Source organism: Rhamphochromis longiceps, linkage group LG22, assembly GCF_057381845.1.
Source record: "Rhamphochromis longiceps isolate RC_006_pf linkage group LG22, R_longiceps_female_GT1.1, whole genome shotgun sequence".
NCBI lineage: Eukaryota > Metazoa > Chordata > Actinopteri > Cichliformes > Cichlidae > Rhamphochromis > Rhamphochromis longiceps.
The window spans coordinates 8,247,638-8,269,207 of record NC_140577.1 but is presented as its reverse complement, the minus strand read 5'-3'; the positions used below and the strand labels follow the sequence as shown (position 1 = coordinate 8,269,207).

At 39.1% G+C, this 21,570-nt stretch overlaps 1 protein-coding gene across 1 annotated transcript; it reads right to left on the bottom strand.

Moving 5' to 3' along the window:
- Positions 1-107: 107 nt before the first annotated feature.
- On the bottom strand, positions 108-16,828 carry eppk1 (epiplakin 1). Its single transcript, XM_085396577.1, has 3 exons — positions 16,713-16,828; positions 13,300-13,418; positions 108-12,608 (listed from the first exon to the last, which is right to left on the bottom strand). Exon 3 carries the CDS (start codon positions 12,592-12,594, stop codon positions 844-846), a length of 11,751 nt encoding a protein of 3,916 aa, XP_085252703.1. The 5' UTR covers positions 12,595-12,608; positions 13,300-13,418; positions 16,713-16,828; the 3' UTR covers positions 108-843.
- Positions 16,829-21,570: the final 4,742 nt, after the last annotated feature.

Here is a 21,570-nt window from a genome sequence, read left to right as displayed (position 1 = left end):
GAATAGCAAATACATGTAAACACATGAATGGATCTAAGTGCCTATATGATTTTTCCAATAATGTAAACATGGTCAAAGGAGAGTGTTTGATAATAAAAGACACAATATAGTATTCACTTGTTTATTGGGCCAAATAACAGACTAAACAAAAACAAGGGCAAAAAAAGTATTTTAAATGTACCCACATTCAATTTTTGCCCAAATTTGAAACAGCGCTACCCATTTAGGTTAATTAAACTTGGGTCTGTCTTGACTCAACTACTTCCATGAGTGTAAAAGAAACAGAGTCATATGTCCCACAACAACATGAAAAATGGTAAACCATAAAAACAGCATTAAAAATTCAACATTTTAAAAAGCAAAGACATAAAGAGACTTAAGACCTCTTTACTATGTATATTGATTTATATAAAGCCGGGATTTTCAGCTTTACTAGGTGCAAATTAAATGTAAATGCTGAATTTTGGTTACAATAGTGGTTGTAAGCACAGTCTTTGGTTTATGTCTCTCAATTAAAAATGTATTAATTCCATTGTGTATGTCAGTTCTGTGACCACTTTCTACAATAAAAACAATTGTTCCATTTTCTTTGGTAATTATAAATGGGTTTTTTTCTTTAAAAAAAAAAACATATATGCATTTATTACACTTCCAAAATTGTACAATAAAAGCAAATAGGCAAAGGTCTTTTGTAATCAATCTCCTGGTTCATATTTTAGTAATGATAATATTGCAGTATATTGTCTTCACATGTTAAGTACAACTTCTAAAGTATCTTTTTTTTAGTTCAGAAAGAAGCTTTTTTTTATGCTATATTCAGTTATTAAAGAAGCGAATTGCTGTTCACTTCTGTAGTGGGAATAAACTGAGGCCTGTAATGGGATCTGTAATACACTTCTCAACTAGATGGAGGTATGTGAGGTTCTCCTTAGTGTTGGGGTCAAAGAAGCCCTTGGTGTCATCATCAGGATCCGATAAAATCTGGTTCATTTCTTCATCAAAGTAACCTCTTTCATATGCCACTTGTACAGGCACTCTGTGACTGTGCACTGGGTCAATTATTCCTCCAGTTGCAATTTGAGCTTCAAGGAGACGAATTCCATGATCTTTCACAATGAGATCTTTTTTCAAGGCCTGGAACAAAGAAATTGTTTTTCCAGTGTACGGATCTTTGTATCCTGTCACTGCCTTTTCTGCTGAGATCAGTTTGTTTTTCCACTCTTTCCCAACCACTCTTTGAGCCACAGCTTCCTCTACAGAAAGCTTTTTGTTGTTGACTGGGTCAATGATAAAGCCTGTGGCAGCTTGGGCTTCCAGCAGAACCAGAGATGTACCTGGAGTCAGCAGACCTTTGCTTTTAGCTTCATAGATACTCATTGTCTTTTTGGTGGACTGAACATAAACTCCTGCAATGCTGTTGGTCCCCTCAAGGTATTTGCGCACTGAATCCATTTCACTTACTTCTGTTACTGTAACTTTTCCAGCGCTAAGATCTTTGTAGAGTTTCTCATCAATGATTTTGGATTTGAGCAGCTCAGTAGCAGAGACATCTTTTCTGATTCCATGGAACTTTTCAACTTCACTAGTTTCTGTAATTGTAGTGGTGATGGTAGTTTTTGTTGTGCTACTGTCTACTTTAGTTTCTGGTGGCTGGGACATGACAATTGAAGAAGATGATGAGGTTGTGTCTTGTGTATGCTGCTCAATGATTGTCAGGATGATTTCTAAAAAGCGCTCTATTGTGATTGATCCAGCCTTGTACTGTTGCACAAGGTCTCTCCGCTTCTCTTCAATTATATATTTGGAGTAGAGTAGATCCCAGAGAGTCACAGTTTTTCCTCTGTATTTTCCTCCAGCTCGGGTTGTTGTTGTAGACTTCAGAATACGTTTAGTTGCCTCGTCCACAAAGAAGTAAAACTCTCCTTTCTTGACAATGACAAGTAAACTGAGGCCTGTAATGGGATCTGTAATACACCTCTCAACCAGCTGGAAGTATGTGAGGTTCTCCTTAGTGTTGGGGTCAAAGAAGCCCTTGGTGTCATCATCAGGATCCGATAAAATCTGGTTCATTTCTTCATCAAAGTAACCTCTTTCATATGCCACTTGTACAGGCACTCTGTGACTGTGCACTGGATCAATTATTCCTCCAGTTGCAATTTGAGCTTCAAGGAGACGAATTCCATGATCTTTCACAATGAGATCTTTTTTCAAGGCCTGGAACAAAGAAATTGTTTTTCCAGTGTACGGATCTTTGTATCCTGTCACTGCCTTTTCTGCTGAGATCAGTTTTTTTTCCCAGTCTTTCCCAACCACTCCTTGAGCCACAGCTTCCTCTACAGAAAGCTTTTTGTTGTTGACTGGGTCAATGATAAAGCCTGTGGCAGCTTGGGCTTCCAGCAGAACCAGAGATGTACCTGGAGTCAGCAGACCTTTGCTTTTAGCTTCATAGATACTGAGGGTTTCGTGGGTGGACTGAAGATAAACTCCTGCAATGCTGTTGGTCCCCTCAAGGTATTTGCGCACTGAATCCATTTCACTTACTTCTGTTACTGTAACTTTTCCAGCGCTAAGATCTTTGTAGAGCTTCTCATCGATGATTTTGGATTTGAGCAGCTCAGTAGCAGAGACATCTTTTCTGATTCCATGGAACTTTTCAACTTCACTAGTTTCTGTAATTGTTGTGGTTACAGTAGTTTTTGTTGTGCTACTATCTGCTTTAGTTTCTGGTGGTTGGGACATGACAATTGAAGAAGATGATGAGGTTGTGTCTTGTGTATGCTGCTCAATGATTGTCAGGATGATTTCCAAAAAGCGCTCTTTTGTGATTGATCCAGCCTTGTACTGTTGCACAAGGTCTCTCCGCTTCTCCTCAGTGATGTATTTGGAGTATAGTAGATCCCAGAGAGACACTGTTTTTCCTCTGTATTTTCCTCCAGCTCGGGTTGTTGTTGTAGACTTCAGAATACGTTTAGTTGCCTCGTCCACAAAGAAGTAAAACTCTCCTTTCTTGACAATGACAAGTAAACTGAGGCCTGTAATGGGATCTGTAATACACCTCTCAACTAGATGGAGGTATGTGAGGTTCTCCTTAGTGTTGGGGTCAAAGAAGCCCTTGGTGTCATCATCAGGATCCGATAAAATCTGGTTCATTTCTTCATCAAAGTAACCTCTTTCATATGCCACTTGTACAGGCACTCTGTGACTGTGCACTGGGTCAATTATTCCTCCAGTTGCAATTTGAGCTTCAAGGAGACGAATTCCATGATCTTTCACAATGAGATCTTTTTTCAAGGCCTGGAACAAAGAAATTGTTTTTCCAGTGTACGGATCTTTGTATCCTGTCACTGCCTTTTCTGCTGAGATCAGTTTGTTTTTCCACTCTTTCCCAACCACTCTTTGATCCACAGCTTCCTCTACAGAAAGCTTTTTGTTGTTGACTGGGTCAATGATAAAGCCTGTGGCAGCTTGGGCTTCCAGCAGAACCAGAGATGTACCTGGAGTCAGCAGACCTTTGCTTTTAGCTTCATAGATACTCATTGTCTTTTTGGTGGACTGAAGATAAACTCCTGCAATGCTGTTGGTCCCCTCAAGGTATTTGCGCACTGAATCCATTTCACTTACTTCTGTTACTGTAACTTTTCCAGCGCTAAGATCTTTGTAGAGTTTCTCATCAATTATTTTGGATTTGAGCAGCTCAGTAGCAGAGACATCTTTTCTGATTCCATGGAACTTTTCAACTTCACTAGTTTCTGTAATTGTAGTGGTGATGGTAGTTTTTGTTGTGCTACTGTCTACTTTAGTTTCTGGTGGCTGGGACATGACAATTGAAGAAGATGATGAGGTTGTGTCTTGTGTATGCTGCTCAATGATTGTCAGGATGATTTCTAAAAAGCGCTCTATTGTGATTGATCCAGCCTTGTACTGTTGCACAAGGTCTCTCCGCTTCTCCTCAGTGATGTATTTGGAGTATAGTAGATCCCAGAGAGTCACAGTTTTTCCTCTGTATTTTCCTCCAGCTCGGGTTGTTGTTGTAGACTTCAGAATACGTTTAGTTGCCTCATCCACAAAGAAGTAAAACTCTCCTTTCTTGACAATGACAAGTAAACTGAGGCCTGTAATGGGATCTGTAATACACCTCTCAACCAGCTGGAGGTATGTGAGGTTCTCCTTAGTGTTGGGGTCAAAGAAGCCCTTGGTGTCATCATCAGGATCCGATAAAATCTGGTTCATTTCTTCATCAAAGTAACCTCTTTCATATGCCACTTGTACAGGCACTCTGTGACTGTGCACTGGGTCAATTATTCCTCCAGTTGCAATTTGAGCTTCAAGGAGACGAATTCCATGATCTTTCACAATGAGATCTTTTTTCAAGGCCTGGAACAAAGAAATTGTTTTTCCAGTGTACGGATCTTTGTATCCTGTCACTGCCTTTTCTGCTGAGATCAGTTTGTTTTTCCACTCTTTCCCAACCACTCTTTGAGCCACAGCTTCCTCTACAGAAAGCTTTTTGTTGTTGACTGGGTCAATGATAAAGCCTGTGGCAGCTTGGGCTTCCAGCAGAACCAGAGATGTACCTGGAGTCAGCAGACCTTTGCTTTTAGCTTCATAGATACTCATTGTCTTTTTGGTGGACTGAACATAAACTCCTGCAATGCTGTTGGTCCCCTCAAGGTATTTGCGCACTGAATCCATTTCACTTACTTCTGTTACTGTAACTTTTCCAGCGCTAAGATCTTTGTAGAGTTTCTCATCAATGATTTTGGATTTGAGCAGCTCAGTAGCAGAGACATCTTTTCTGATTCCATGGAACTTTTCAACTTCACTAGTTTCTGTAATTGTAGTGGTAATGCTAGTTTTTGTTGTGCTACTGTCTACTTTAGTTTCTGGTGGCTGGGACATGACAATTGAAGAAGATGATGAGGTTGTGTCTTGTGTATGCTGCTCAATGATTGTCAGGATGATTTCTAAAAAGCGCTCTATTGTGATTGATCCAACCTTGTACTGTTGCACAAGGTCTCTCCGCTTCTCCTCAGTGATGTATTTGGAGTATAGTAGATCCCAGAGAGACACTGTTTGACCTCTGTATTTTCCTCCAGCTCGGGTTGTTGTTGTAGACTTCAGAATACGTTTAGTTGCCTCATCCACAAAGAAGTAAAACTCTCCTTTCTTGACAATGACAAGTAAACTGAGGCCTGTAATGGGATCTGTAATACACCTCTCAACTAGATGGAGGTATGTGAGGTTCTCCTTAGTGTTGGGGTCAAAGAAGCCCTTGGTGTCATCATCAGGATCCGATAAAATCTGGTTCATTTCTTCATCAAAGTAACCTCTTTCATATGCCACTTGTACAGGCACTCTGTGACTGTGCACTGGGTCAATTATTCCTCCAGTTGCAATTTGAGCTTCAAGGAGACGAATTCCATGATCTTTCACAATGAGATCTTTTTTCAAGGCCTGGAACAAAGAAATTGTTTTTCCAGTGTACGGATCTTTGTATCCTGTCACTGCCCTTTCTGCTGAGATCAGTTTGTTTTTCCACTCTTTCCCAACCACTCCTTGAGCCACAGCTTCCTCTACAGAAAGCTTTTTGTTGTTGACTGGGTCAATGATAAAGCCTGTGGCAGCTTGGGCTTCCAGCAGAACCAGAGATGTACCTGGAGTCAGCAGACCTTTGCTTTTAGCTTCATAGATACTCATTATCTTTTTGGTGGACTGAAGATAAACTCCTGCAATGCTGTTGGTCCCCTCAAGGTATTTGCGCACTGAATCCATTTCACTTACTTCTGTTACTGTAACTTTTCCAGCGCTAAGATCTTTGTAGAGTTTCTCATCAATGATTTTGGATTTGAGCAGCTCAGTAGCAGAGACATCCTTTCTGATTCCATGGAACTTTTCAACTTCACTAGTTTCTGTAATTGTAGTGGTGATGGTAGTTTTTGTTGTGCTACTGTCTACTTTAGTTTCTGGTGGTTGGGACATGACAATTGAAGAAGATGATGAGGTTGTGTCTTGTGTATGCTGCTCAATGATTGTCAGGATGATTTCTAAAAAGCGCTCTATTGTGATTGATCCACCCTTGTACTGTTGCACAAGGTCTCTCCGCTTCTCTTCAATTATATATTTGGAGTAGAGTAGATCCCAGAGAGACACTGTTTTTCCTCTGTATTTTCCTCCAGCTCGGGTTGTTGTTGTAGACTTCAGAATACGTTTAGTTGCCTCATCCACAAAGAAGTAAAACTCTCCTTTCTTGACAATGACAAGTAAACTGAGGCCTGTAATGGGATCTGTAATACACCTCTCAACCAGCTGGAGGTATGTGAGGTTCTCCTTAGTGTTGGGGTCAAAGAAGCCCTTGGTGTCATCATCAGGATCCGATAAAATCTGGTTCATTTCTTCATCAAAGTAACCTCTTTCATATGCCACTTGTACAGGCACTCTGTGACTGTGCACTGGGTCAATTATTCCTCCAGTTGCAATTTGAGCTTCAAGGAGACGAATTCCATGATCTTTCACAATGAGATCTTTTTTCAAGGCCTGGAACAAAGAAATTGTTTTTCCAGTGTACGGATCTTTGTATCCTGTCACTGCCTTTTCTGCTGAGATCAGTTTTTTTTCCCAGTCTTTCCCAACCACTCCTTGAGCCACAGCTTCCTCTACAGAAAGCTTTTTGTTGTTGACTGGGTCAATGATAAAGCCTGTGGCAGCTTGGGCTTCCAGCAGAACCAGAGATGTACCTGGAGTCAGCAGACCTTTGCTTTTAGCTTCATAGATACTGAGGGTTTCGTGGGTGGACTGAAGATAAACTCCTGCAATGCTGTTGGTCCCCTCAAGGTATTTGCGCACTGAATCCATTTCACTTACTTCTGTTACTGTAACTTTTCCAGCGCTAATGTCTTTGTAGAGTTTCTCATCAATGATTTTGGATTTGAGCAGCTCAGTAGCAGAGACATCTTTTCTGATTCCATGGAACTTTTCAACTTCACTAGTTTCTGTAATTGTTGTGGTTACAGTAGTTTTTGTTGTGCTACCATCTACTTTAGTTTCTGGTGGTTGGGACATGACAATTGAAGAAGATGATGAGGTTGTGTCTTGTGTATGCTGCTCAATGATTGTCAGGATGATTTCTAAAAAGCGCTCTATTGTGATTGATCCAGCCTTGTACTGTTGCACAAGGTCTCTCCGCTTCTCCTCAGTGATGTATTTGGAATAGAGCAGATCCCAGAGAGACACTGTTTGACCTCTGTATTTTCCTTCAGCTCGGGTTGTTGTTGTAGACTTCAGAATACATTTAGTTGCCTCATCCACAAAGAAGTAAAACTCTCCTTTCTTCACAATAGACAGTAAGTTAAGCTCTGTATTTGGGTCTCTGACGCACCTCTCAATCAGCTGGAGATATGTGAGGTTCTCCTGAGTGTTGGGGTCAAAGAAGCCCTTGGTGTCATCATCAGCATCAGATAAAATCTGGTTCATTTCTTCATCAAAGTAACCTCTCTGATATGCCACCTGTATGGGGACTCGATGGCTATGGACTGGATCGATTATGCCTCCAGTTGCAATTTGAGCTTCAAGGAGACGAATTCCATGATCTTTCACAATGAGATCCTTTTTCAAGGCCTGGAACAAAGAAATTGTTTGTCCAGTGTACGGATCTTTGTATCCTGTCACTGCCCTTTCTGCTGAGATCAGTTTTTTTTCCCACTCCTTCCCAACCACTCCTTGAGCCACAGCTTCTTCTACAGAAAGTTTCTTGTTGTTGATTGGGTCAATGATGAAGCCTGTGGCAGCTTGGGCTTCCAGCAGAACCAGAGAGGTACCTGGAGTCAGCAGACCTTTGCTTTTAGCTTCATAGATGCTCATCATCTTTTTTGTTGATTCAACTCTCACACCTGCTATACAGTTTGTTGCTCCAAGATACTTCTGAATATTTTCCATTTTGACAACAGTTTCTTCTGTTACTTCACCTTTTATAATTTGGGTGAAAAGGTCCTTTGAGATGATCTTTGACTCAAATAATTCACTGGCTGAGACTTGTTTTCGTAGTCCTTTGAACTTTCTTTCCTTGGATGATACCTCTGTGACTATAACTGTGAGTATTTCAATCATCTCCTCAATTTTGGTCACTCCTGTCCGGTATTGCTGTATAAGCTGCTCCCTTTTTTGTTCTGATATGTATTCAGATAGCAGCACTTCCCACAGTGTGACCTCCTTGTTTTTAAATTTTCCCACATTCAAGGTCATCATTTTGTTTTTCAAAGCATGCTCGATTTGCTCATCTGTGTGAAATACACGGGCTTTTTCTTCATGCAGCGGTAGGAGAAGTAGCCCAGTTTTATCATCTTTCTCACATCTATTCATGAGCGGACTGTATGACAGTTTTTCTTTGGTATTTGGGTCAAAGAATCCTTTTTCATCATCTGTGGGGTTCAACATAATTTTTTGAGTTTCTTCATCCAGACATCCTTTTTTGATAGCAATATGAATTGGCAGTCTGTGACTTTGATTTGGGTCAATAATTCCTCCTGTTGCTATCTGCACATCAAGTATCCGAAGGCCATAGCTTCTTTCTCTCAGCTTTTTTTGCATGGCTTCAAACAGTGATATTGTCACATCTGTATATGGATCTTTATACCCAGTGACAGCTCGTTCAGCTGAGAGAAGTTGCTCACGTACATCTGGCCCAATCAGTCTTCCTTTTACAGCCTCTTCCACAGCATGGAACTCATTTTTGAGGGGATCAATGATCCATCCTGTTGCAGCTTGAGCTTCAAGTAGTAGAAGTGCAATGCCAGGTGTCAACAGGTCTTCATTTCTTGCTTCATATATGCTCATCACTTTCTGGGATGGATAAACCTTCACTCCAGCAATGCTTCCAGATCCTTTTAGGTATCCTCTCACAGGTTCACTCTGCGCTATTGTTTCTAAATTGAGTTTTCCTTCTTTCACCTGTTTAAATGTTTCTGCATCAATGATTTCAGAATCCAGTAGTTGTTTTGCAGTGACATGCTTTCTCAGACCCATTATCATTTTGGGAGTTTCAGTCTTCTCCAGTTTTTCTATTGTGGTAATCACTAATGTGATTATGGTCTGGGTACTAATCTGCCTTGTTCTGTACTTTTCAATCAGTTCAAGTCGCTGATCCTCAGTAAAGTAGCCAGAATGAATCAAGTCCCATAGAGTAACCGATTTTCCAGAATAGTGTCCTACAGATATGCTGACACTTGTCTTTTCAAACGCTTCCTTAATCTCTGTGTCAGAATATATCTTTTTCTTTGTAGCTGTAGCTTTTGGTGTGTCATTCAGTGGCAGGAGAAACAGTCCAGTTTCCTTGTCTTTCACACATCTCCCCAACATCTCCATGTATGTCAGATTTTCTTTTGTGTTTGGGTCAAAAAAGCCCTTTGTGTCATCAGTTGGGTCTGTTAGGATTTGATTAAGTTCTTCATCAAAATATCCCTTCTTGTATGCAACTTCAAGGGGTAAGTGGAGACACTTTAAGGGATCGATGATACCACCTGTAGCAATCTGGGCCTCAAGTAAACGAATGCCATGCTGGTTGACAATAAGATCTTTTTTCAACGCTTGGAAGAGCGAGATCTTCTGACCTGTGTATGGATCTTTGTAACCAGTGACTGCTCTTTCCGCAGACAAAAGTTTTTCATACATCTGTGGACTAATCAACTTTTCTTTGAGAGCTTGTTCAACTGTAAGTTTTTTGTTATTCAGAGGATCAACAACAAATCCTGTAGCTGCTTGTGCTTCAAGGAGGCAAAGGGCAGTCCCAGGTGCAAGAATGCCAATTCTCTGTGCCTCGTGAATGCTTAGTTTTTTATTTGAAGGTTGCAGTATCAACCCAGCTACACAGCTTTTTCCTTGTAGGTAGGCTCTCACACTGTCCATTTTCATCACATCACTGCTTGTCATGTTTCCAGTGATCAAACTGTTGTAGGTGTTTTTATCCACAATTTTAAGATCCAAAAGATCCACAGCAGAGACTTCTCCTCTGAGACCTTCAAACTTCAGTCCTTCTTGCTGTCGTATCTCCTTACTCTCAATGATCTCTACAATGGTCTCAGTTAGTTGCTGAATTGTGATTTTCTTTGACCTGAAGAGCTTGAAAAACTCCTGTCGTTTGTCTTCAGACAGATATTCTGAGTTGATAAGATCCCACAATGTTGTGCGTTTGCCCTTGAACCTACCGTACTTTACAGTAACTATTGTTGTTTTAAACAATTCCCTAATGTTGTCATCTATCTTTATTTTGTTGCTCTTGCCTTTGAGAGGTAAGAGGCACAGGCCTGTACTAGGATCTGTTACACATCTGGCCATGAGCTGCAAGTATGTCAGGTTCTCGTGGGTGTTGGGGTCAAAGAATCCCTTGGTGTCATCACTTGGATCATCCAGGATCTGATTCATTTCTTCATTAAAGTACCCCTTCTTATAGGCCACATGGACAGGTATGCGATGGCTGTTCACTGGGTCGATGATCCCACCAGTGGCAATTTGGGCCTCCAGGAGCCTAATGCCATGGTCTTTTAGGATCAGGTCTTTTTGCATTGCTTGGAACAAAGAAATTATTTCTCCAGTGTATGGATCTTTGTATCCAGTAACCGCTTTCTCTGCCGATCGCAGCTTTTGACACACATCAGGCCCCACAATCTTTGCTTTGACAGCATCATCAACTGAAAACTTTCTATTTCCAATAGGGTCAATAATGAACCCTGTTGCTGCCTGTGCCTCCAGTAGAATCAGAGCAGTTCCTGGCATCAGCTTTCCTTTCTGTTTGGCCTGGTAGATGGTCATGATTTGAGAATCAGGAAGCATAATACCTGCGATGCTGTCTTTACCTTTTAAGTACACATTTACATTTTCATCTTCAGTGACTTCCTTCACTGACTTCTTTCCCTTCTTCAGGTCCTCTAGGACCTCCTGACTAATGATATCGGCTTCCACAAGCTGCTTGGCTGTAACAGTGTCTCTGATACCTTCAAAGACGACTTGAGTTGTTTTCACTGACTTTTCTATCACTTCCAGAACTGTTGAAATGATCATCTTGATAGTTATCTTCCCCTCTCTGTATTTTCGAAAGATGTCTTGCCTCTGGTTTTCATCAAAATATTCTGACATCAGAAGTTCCCACAGAGATACTGTCATTCCTGTATATTTGCCATATGTCACTTTCACTTTCTCCATCTTGAAGGCTGTTTTAGTTTGGTAGTCAATGAAATCAAAATTTAGCCCATCTGATTTATCACGCAAAGGAAGGAGGCAGAGTCCAGTAGCAGGATCAGTGACACACCTTTCCATCAACTGAAGATAGGTTAGATTTTCTTCTGTGTTTGGATCAAAAAAGCCTTTTGTGTCATCCCCTGAATCCTCCAATATGGCATTCATTTGTTCATCAAAATAACCTCTCTTAAAGGCCACTTCTGTAGGAAGTCTGTGACTGTTGATTGGATCAATTATTCCACCTGTAGCAATTTGTGCTTCAAGTAGGCGGATTCCATGTTGTTTGACGATGAGGTCTTTTGAGAGTGCTTGAAACAGGGATATAGTTTCACTGGTGTATGGGTCTTTGTATCCGGTCACTGCCCGCTCAGCAGAGAGCAGCTTTGCATGATATTCTGGGCCAATAAGTTTGCTTTTGACAGCTTCATCCACAGTGTACTTTTTATTTTCTACAGGATCAATCATGTATCCAGTAGCAGCTTGTGCCTCCAAGAGAACAAGTGATGTCCCAGGCATCAGTATGCCTTGCTTCATGGCTTTATAAATGCTCATTCTCTGATTGGTTGAGAGTATAGCAATGCCTGCAATGCTGCCTTTGCCTTCCAGGTATTCTTTCACTGTTTCAATCAACATCACGTCCTGTGTTGTGGTCTTCCCCTTTTGCAGGTTATCATATGTTTCTTTGTCGATGATCTTTGATTCAAGGAGCTCGGTGGAGGAAATGCCTTTGCGCAGACCTTTGAAGGTGATGCAGACAGGAAGAAGCAACAGGCCTGTATCGGGCTCCACGATGCATTGCTTTTGGAGGCCTCTGTAGTTAAGATTTTGTTGCAAAGTTGGATGATAAAACACTCTGAGCTCTGACATTTGGTCCTTCAGCAAATCTTTTTCATAGTAGCCCTTCTGAATTGCAGAGTCAACTGAAATATTTGTCTTATCGACAGGATCAAACAGGCCTTTTGTGGCTATCTGTGCTTCCAGCAGCCTCAATCCATAATCTTTTGGAACTAAATCTTTTTGCATAGCTTGGAATACAGATATCATTTGGTTGGTGTAGGGGTCTACATACCCAGTGATGGCTTTTTCTGCTTTAAGGAGTTTGTCTTTCATCTCTGATCCAACTATTCCCTTTTTAACAGCATCCTCTACAGGAAGCTTTTGGTTGCTTACTGGATCTACAATACCTACTGTGGCAGCTTGTGCTTCAAGCAGAGCCAGTGCTGTTCCTGGCTTAAGCATACGCTTCTTCATGGCTTCATATATGGTTATCTTTGTCTTTGTCTTTTCCAGAAATATACCAGCCACAGGTTCATGGACTTTTGTGCAGGCATTTTGCTTCACACCGCCGTCCTTAAGGTTGGTGTCCATCTTGACCTAAAGGGCTGTGTTAACACATAAACAGTTACAGAGCTTGTTTTGTATATGGTATTTTATGCATTGTAAGTAATTGTAAAGCACAGCTCTAAGATACATTTGGGCACACTGCAGTTAAACTGCTTATAAAATACACATGTATTGATTTGTATGTTAAAAAAAAAAAAACTTGTCAGGTTTTTATACAGTTATTTTTTTATACACAAATTATTCAGACGTTCACCAAATTAGATGCAGTAAGACATTTTGTCGAAAAATTTCTTTTACTACTGCTGTTTTGCGCCATAATGCAATTTCTAACGTTACATGTTTGACAGTGACATTGTTATGTACTAACTGTAAAGCTATTTTCAGCTTTTCCCTTGCCACAAGGGGTCGCCACAGCAGCGAGCACCACAAGATTAATTGGGCAGAGTTTTATGCTGGATGCAACAGTGACCTTTCACTAGTAATAGAGACTAATGTGATAGAGAATATACTCCAGCAAGGTAGAGAAGGTTGTAGAATAGTTTGCAATGACAAATAGTACTGAAGTCTGGTAAAATTAACACATTAGTATCCAGCATAACTCTGAATCGCTTAAATAACTTAATAACTAGTCTGGAGCAATTGAAATTGAAATAGATGGTAATTAGTTTTATTTCTATTAATTGTAGTGTAAGTTTTGGAATATATTATCTTCCAACTGTAATATCAAACCTTTCAATTTCCTTAGGAGTACGTGGACAGCCTTGGATGCTCTCTGTTGTTCCAAAATACAAGATCCAACGCCAGTGGCTTCCTGGTTTTTACGATCTCAGGGCTTTGAAACTCCGTCCCTGGAAAGATAAGGCGGTTGTAATAAGTTTGATCTTAAACTTTGTGTTAATGATTTGATATTGAAATTAGTTTATGACATTTCTCATGAACTTTCTAAATCACATATGGGTAAAATACACACCATTTCATCACTGACCTATGCAGACTGCATATGAGACAATCCACAGGATGTAGGTAAAATGTTTTTTTTTCCTACTATGTTAGTAATACTTTAATTATAAGTTGTTACCATGACAATTATTCAAGTCTGTATGGCTTGCTTGCAAACAACTACTGTCCATGACTGACCCACCCACCCCATAAAAATAAAGCCTAACTGTACAGTCTGTGTGTATGTGTCTTATAAACCCATGTGGGCAGGTTTCTAATGCATCAATACTCTCTTTTGTTTTTCTTATCATTTCATCATGTCCCTGCACAGATTCAACAACAAAAGAAGCTATTAATTACATAATGTGTGAGAACGTCCCCCATTTGCTTTTGGCAATAATAATGGTGTGTCAAAACTGGAACAGCCAGATGCCCTGTTTTGCAACAACATGCAAAGGAAAACCAATAACTGCAAGTACAAGAGTTCATATCTCTTGCAATCCTGTGCACCAAAGTCTAAATCTGCAGAACTTTGTTTTGGGTTCCAGTAGAGATTAAAAGTTTTATAAACTTGTGGCTGAGTTTTGTTTGCTTGTTAGACCCTCATTTTTTATGTCAGCCAGAAAAGTCACAAAAGAGCTAAAGTCACCATGGCATAAAAATATCAGCTTCAAGGTAAAATAATATATAAATGTTTTAAAAAACTGAATCGATTTGCATTCCGGTCCAGTATTATTTAGATTAGAGATTAGATTAGATAAAACTTTATTAATCCCTTTTAAATTTAAAGAATCCCCATTTAAAGAACTTATAAAGAGCTTGTTTACAAATTCTACAACATAACCCAAATTTATACACATCCACTTGTACTTAGGGTACTAAACTGAAAAACAGGGAATAATAAAAGCAAATGTATAACCTTTAAGCATATTCTTATGTGGTACATGAGATGTTACTGTACTGAAAAAGCTTTACAAAGAGATTTTCAAAAAAATCTCAGTTAATTATTCTCATAGCTAGTAATTACTATTGCATACAAAAATGTAGTGATTTCTATGTATGTGTGGATGTGCAGATGTATGTACAGGTGCATGTTAGCTTCCCATGACCTCATACTGTTTCTGTTTTTTCTTTTTCTTTTTTTATTTTATCTTGTTGCATAAAAATGTTCCTAAACAAATAAAAAGTGTCAAAAAAAAAATGTAGTGATTTCACAATTTTCTGAGAACCAGTCTTTCAGCCTTGTGGGGGTTGGTAACTGTCACAAATGATGTCATAACACCTGTGGGAGTCAACACAATAAGGCTCAGAAAAAAAGGGTGTGAACTGAAACTCAGCCAATCTACTCAGAAACATGTTAACTGTTAAGTTAACATGTATATGTGATTATTTTCACTTGTTTACTGTGGTAAAATGTTTGGTTTAGGCTGTGTGAGCTGCTCTACCTGAGAAGTGTATTTAACAGCTGTTATTGATAAAGTGGCAAAAAGATGCTCCAAGTAACCAAGATAAGCAGAGTAACACAAACAGCTGTGGATCTGAGGTCTGCTGAACTCTTTATTTGTACAAGAGCAGCAGGTCTGTGGCAGTTCGGTATCTCTACCTGCAAGTGCTCAATTTACATCTTGAGTTCGTCACCCACTTTGTAAATATTTGAATGTTTTTGAAGCTGTCAAGCATTTACTGTACATTTATGGCACCATCTGAATTTGCTTGTCATATCATAAAGGCAAATACATTTCCTGCACAAAGTTAACAAGTTACCTAACTCTGCAAACACAGCTTCACTGTTTACTGGTCTCTCCACTAAATGCCTTTTCCTCAGTGAAGGAAGGCACTGTCCCTTCAATTCAAGAGCAGATATAAAATAAATGACTTTTTAAAAGATTTCGCTTTCTTTTTTGTCTTTATAAGACCTCTAAGCACAACTGAGTGTATATTCAGAGGCCTCTTTATTAGGTATGATCTGCCACGTGTGTATTTCATCATAAAGTTCCATTTTTAGTGACACTGTTGCAAATGTGGAAATAGAATTATCTAGTACTCTTAGTTACAGTTGATCTTAGTCAGACTTGGTTTGCAGAGGTGTTTCTGGGCTTTATTGTTGGCACCAGCATACATGACACACCCCTGAACATACCAGAGTCCAGCAAACAACTCTGGAACCTCAGCGCTAAAAAACATAATTGACTTCACAGCTGTGTGATGGTGTTAAGGAGAACTAATTAGAGGCCTCACTAATGTAGAACTAAAGTTAAAAGAGCATTTAGTTACATTAGACTATACAGTAGTACCATAACAAAGAATCACTTTTGTGAGCTCTGACTTCTATATTTTCATGTAAAGTTAAATTATTTACTTTGATTTTAGATGAGGAAAGTCTTAAAAACCACAAGTAACAACTGATATAAAATAGTACCAGTTCAGTAAGAAAGTGGACTATATACTTCCTAAGGAATATATAATCACGTGACATGAACGAGTTATGATAATTCTAACTGTAAATCTTTAGGTTGAGCCAAGGATCTGTCTGGATGACAAGATGTTGGCATTGATAAACAGCTAACCTAGCATGCTTTTGTGGAGAATCAATAGAGCAGTTTTAAGATTGACACTGAACTACAAATTGCTCACAACTTTCTCTCACTTGTAGCAACAAGCCTAATTACATCCTATGTGCACTTCAGCCATTGTGGTGCATTTTTAATGCCACCCCAGCAATAAAATACAACTTACTGGCTAGGAATGAATGAGGCAATATAGTACCACTGATTCAGGCGTTGCACAACAGTTTTTGTAGCTGTAACTGCGGAAAGTCTTGGAGTCATTGTGTAAATAGATCCCAGGGTGATGTCAGCACAGTGTTTAGACTTGTTGAAAGCCTCATTAGTGACATACAGGCACATTTATTTTACCAGCGGCGGTCAAAGGTGATCAGTGAGGAATGTGCGCATTCCCTTTTATCTGAGGGTGTTGGCTAACAGGACAGGATAGACACACGTTCTGCTTCCTCTCGTTTTACTTTGCCAATGCAGTCTCCACTTTCTCACTCTGAAGAAAATAATTTTCTAAATGTGGTTCCAGTTTTATGTAAACGCAACTCAAGGAAAAAGTTTGTTTTCTTTAGAAAAACCAAAACAAAGACACTGCTGATTTTTACACAACCAAACTAAAAAAAAGATTTTAAATAAACTTGCTCTTACCCAAACGTGCTTGGATGATATCCCAGCTCTGCACCGGCGAGCGTTCAGCTTCAGCTGGTATGAAAGATACCACAACCCTGAAGTGCTCCCAGCATCTCAGAGGTATTCACTCCTCAGTGGTCAGATATAAGGCAGGGCCAGCTAAGCCCCTCCCCTGTTGAGGTTCAGCCTCCTCGCCTGGGGGTGTGAGAGTGAGACAGCCGGAGATCCTTTGCACTGAGCTCAGGATGCCTGGAATTCCTGCAGACTTCCTCGGAGCATGTCTATTGTGCTCTAAAACAATAAGGGTGAGCAAATTGATTCTTTCTAAGTGTACAAAAGGTAAGGAGATTTATTAAAGTTATGCATAAGATAAAGTAAGCTTTGTTGACTGTACAAATTCTTAAGAGTCGTGAAGGTTCTTCACAAGGGTTTCATTCACTTTCCTAGTCAATATTTTTTACTTTTTGCAATGTGTAAACTGGACTTGGTGCGAAGCTTCCTTATCAAGCTGGCCAGGTTGTGACATGCAGAGCCGGATGCCCTCTGATTACACTGAGCTTTGTCCTTGTATTACAGCTTCCCTCAGGTTTGGCAGGTTTTCAAGTGTGGAAAGAAGAAACCCGACAGGCGTGATTGGCTTTTCTATCTTACTAACAGAAAAAGTGTGTCACAAAACAGACTGTACGGAAAACACCTGTTGTTTGTTGTAAACCAGATGCAAAGACATTAGTCACATAAAAATGATAACGTCAATGTCTTATGACTGACATGTTTGTGGAAACTGTCTGAAAACCTTGTGATAAATCAAATTCCACAGATGTATGTGAGAACATGTTATGGGTAAGTAATTAATGGGTTTGTTTGACAATTTTTACATGCACGCTCCAAAGTTATTAGACAAATTGGCTTGTTTATATTTTAACTATATCTATAATCTAAAATAAAACCCAAATACAAACAGCTTAGCTTCTACAAGAGAACATATTGCATATCCTTTAAACGGACGGAACATTGTGTGCAAAGTTTCGCATGTAATTACCAAGTAATGTCAAATGAGTATATAAGGAAACTGCCATTTGTTTCCATCACCTACGTGTGGATTTTCACACCAAGAACAAACAGACAATGAAGATTAAAGTTAAGTTTTGAGTATTCTTACATTTTTCACTGTTGTTGTCGAGTGGCAAAAGTCAGGTGTGGTGGTCTCAAGTTTCTCAAGAACACAATGTGTCAAAAACATGCAAGTGGCCTTCAAAGATTACAGATGAGAGCACTCCCTCTGCGTGACTTGAAATCTCAGAGATTGACATTATAATTGAGCAAACTAGAATTTCTGCTGTAGGCTAAGAGACAAATCACTGCATAATAATAGCTTTGCTTTGCTAACATTTGAATTGGCAAAGAATCACAGATATATCAACACAAATATGCAGGAAACTAAGTTGGTGAGCCAAGGACACCCAATTATTAAAAATGTCACTCATAATTAATCAGAACAAGTAACTGAAATTACAAAACAGATTAATTTTACTTTGTTCATGCAACATAATATACGTAAAGGATTCAAAGCAAGTACAAAGTAGTGAATAAAATATCTGAAAAAGCGCAGTGAATTTAACCAAAACTCTACAAATGTTTCTTATGATGTGCCTTTTCAATAGTTTCTGTCACAGACCAAAATATATACTCAATGGCCATTTCATTAGTAACACCTTGCAGTAGCATATGATGTGAATGTGATGTGACTGGTACATGTGTGGTACTTATATGGCTCATCCACCACAGCCCAAAGGTGCTCTACTGGATTGAGATCTGGTGACTGTGGAAACCATTTGAACTCACTATCATGTTCAAGAAACCAGTCTAAGAGCTGAATACTGAATATATTTGTGAGGTTTGCACAATGCTCAGTAGGTACTAAGAGGCTGAAACGGTGCCAAAATATAAGAAAATTTAAAAAATATATGAGAAAGTTTTAGTCAGCTGTTGGTCACTCTTAATCTTTTTATTTTGTTAATTTTATTCATTGTATATCTTATTGTCTAATTTACTCATGTTTTAATATTTAATATATATACTGATTTGTTTTTATCTTCTTTTTCACTTATGTATTTGTTTTATTGTTATTTAAATTTATTTCTTTGTCTGCTTAATGTATGGTTTTAACTGCTATCTCTGTTTTATTATTGGAAAGCACTTTGGTCAACTTTGTTGTTTTTAAAGTGTTATATAAAAAAGTTGGATTGGTTTGGAAAAAGAAAGCAAAACCTGAAAACTACAAAATGAGAACATAAAAAATGCACAGACAGAGAATTCCAGATAAACAAGGATTTAAAGACCCAAACCAAAAATGTCCGGATCCGACACGTGCGAAGGACAATGAGAGGTAAATAAAGTTAAATAATGTGGGAGAAACAGATCTAGTTTAGTTCCAGTGTTGATTTGTGTCAGGTGAATGTGTGAGTAGGCAACTATTTGAAAAAACATGAAAAATATGTCTGTGTTATTTTAACAGCTTATTAATAAATGGACTGACATTTATATGGCACTTTTCTACTCGATGTACTGCTCCAACACTCTTTAACCCTTTTTAACCCATTTGTACTAGCTTGCTTTTCACGGTATACCTGAGCATCTTGTCTAATGGTCACACTCACACTCCGATGGAAACATCGAGGGCAACTTAGGGTTCAGTATCTTAGCCAAAAATATATTGATATGAAGACTAGAGATTTATTCTAACTCCTAAACCACAGCGGCCCTAGGCCCTGGGTTTTCACAAAAAAAATTTTTCACAGCTCTGCGGACGTGATGAATTTCGCTTTTATTGTTTACCTGCTAAAATCCTGCAAGCTTCCACTTAAATCCAAAGCATGGGTCTAAGGATGTTGCCAAAAAAGCAGCCAGGTCTTTCTAAGGAAAATTGTAAGGTGTATTTAGTGCACGGTTGTGCATTTAATCTGTTACAGTTGTTTGTGAAATATTATTTAAAGTGTTAATGGGAAATTTCTTATCCATAAGCTCTGAGTTAAGAATAAATACAAAAAAAAAAAGGGCTTCAGCACTGTATTTACTGTGTTTATGAATACTTAATCTACAAGTGCAATACTATCTACAGGTGTAAACATATTGACATATGTTTCCAACGCTAACTGCTCTAAAGATGTGCATAATTTTCAGCATTTCAGGAGTGAGGAAAAATCCAACATGCAGAGTGGAGGAGCAAAATTTCTGATTGGCAAATGATCAAATCCACCTCATCAACCAAAGCCAACCATAGGCAAAAAGTTTTCATGAGCATAGATTTTTTGTTTTAATTGGATGACAGAGAAATTTCACTTTTATTGATTCCCTGGTAAAATCCTGCAACCTTCCACTTAACAGAGTTTTGGTAGAAATGCCGACAGATCTTTTCAGGCAAAATTCAAAAGTACCTTCCATCTCCGACCAGATCGGCTGCGAGGGGGCAACTTCAGCATATTTAATGAAGATGCAACTCTCGCTCTCTTTTTCAGGACAATTTTTTCAATCACAAATTTCAAGCAACAATATAATGATCTACTTACAATATCGAAACTTCAACAGTTTAGTGCAGGAGTGTCAAACGTGCGGCTCACGGGCCGGATATTATTGTATAAGAGATCATTTCATGTATGTCAGTTAATAATGGCTTGTTGGTATGTGGGAGCTTAATCTTCAGCCCTGCTGAAACTCCATGCAGGCAGGGGTGGGACTTTATTTTGATGGGCACACCATCAAAAGGAAAGAAGGGGGCAGATGTTCCAAAGACAGCAGGTGTGCAGGCCAGGTGCACAGAGATAAATGCAAGTGTGTCAGGAAAAAGTGAAAAAATTAGCAAAAGCATAAAACGAGTAGCATCTGGCTGCATTTCAATGATATTGGAGACTGGAAAGCTGAGTGAAGAAATTATAAAATTAGGACCTGGCTATAGTGATACCTTTTTATTTTCAGCAATCTAAAAAGGTTTTCATTTTGTCCAGGCCTTAAACCTCATGTGTGTTCTCCCTAGTAATAGCAATTGCATAAATGTGAGGCTGAATCTAAGTTTATCTCAGTTTAACTATAAATTCATCTCCGCTACACTTGACGTAACTTAACTCTGACCATGAAACCACAGCCACTGTGCACCACTCACACACTGTTCTTTACTTTCAATCCATCACAGTACAGCAAACTAACCTGTTTATCCTGGGGATTTATATGGGAACGTCACACACTTGTTTTTAATGTTTAATACAAGACTTTTTTTCTACCTGGTGCATTTGCAGTTACAGGGTTTAGTAACGATTAATTAAGTGTAATCAAGATTATGCAATCAAGGAATATATGACGCAGACCCAAGGATGATATATTGTGCTGAAGTATGTGTAAGTAAATGACTCTTCATCATTAAATATAATTACGACATGCTTTGTTCCATTTTAGTTCGTTTAAAACACCAGTCTGAGCTAAAAAATTGGAGCCGTCATTTAAGACTCTATTTTGCCAAAGCTAGAGTTCCTTCTCGGGACCCTCTCCATGTTTTACATCGAAGCTAATCACATAATCCAAAGACCAGCCCGGCCCATGCTTTTGTGGCAGCTAAAGCGACTTGCTCTCCTGTGCCAAATTTGCATTTTTTTACACTTATCAACCATCATCATCATGTTCAGTGTTGCGTGGCAAAACCTGGGTGTGGTGATCACACACCTCTGAAGAAAGGATGTGTGAAAATCATCATGGAGAAGGAACTTTGGTTTAAATACGGGAACACAGCTTTGTATGAATATAAATTAGGCTGATTCATTCTTAAGAGGTCACACTGACAGGCTTTGACTGTGGACTTGAACAGGAGTTAGCATTTCATCTGACACAC

Coding starts and splice junctions, on each gene's coding strand:
- eppk1 (XM_085396577.1), bottom strand. CDS start 12,594: ATGGACACCAACCTTAAGGACGGCGGTGTGAAGCAAAATGCCTGCACA.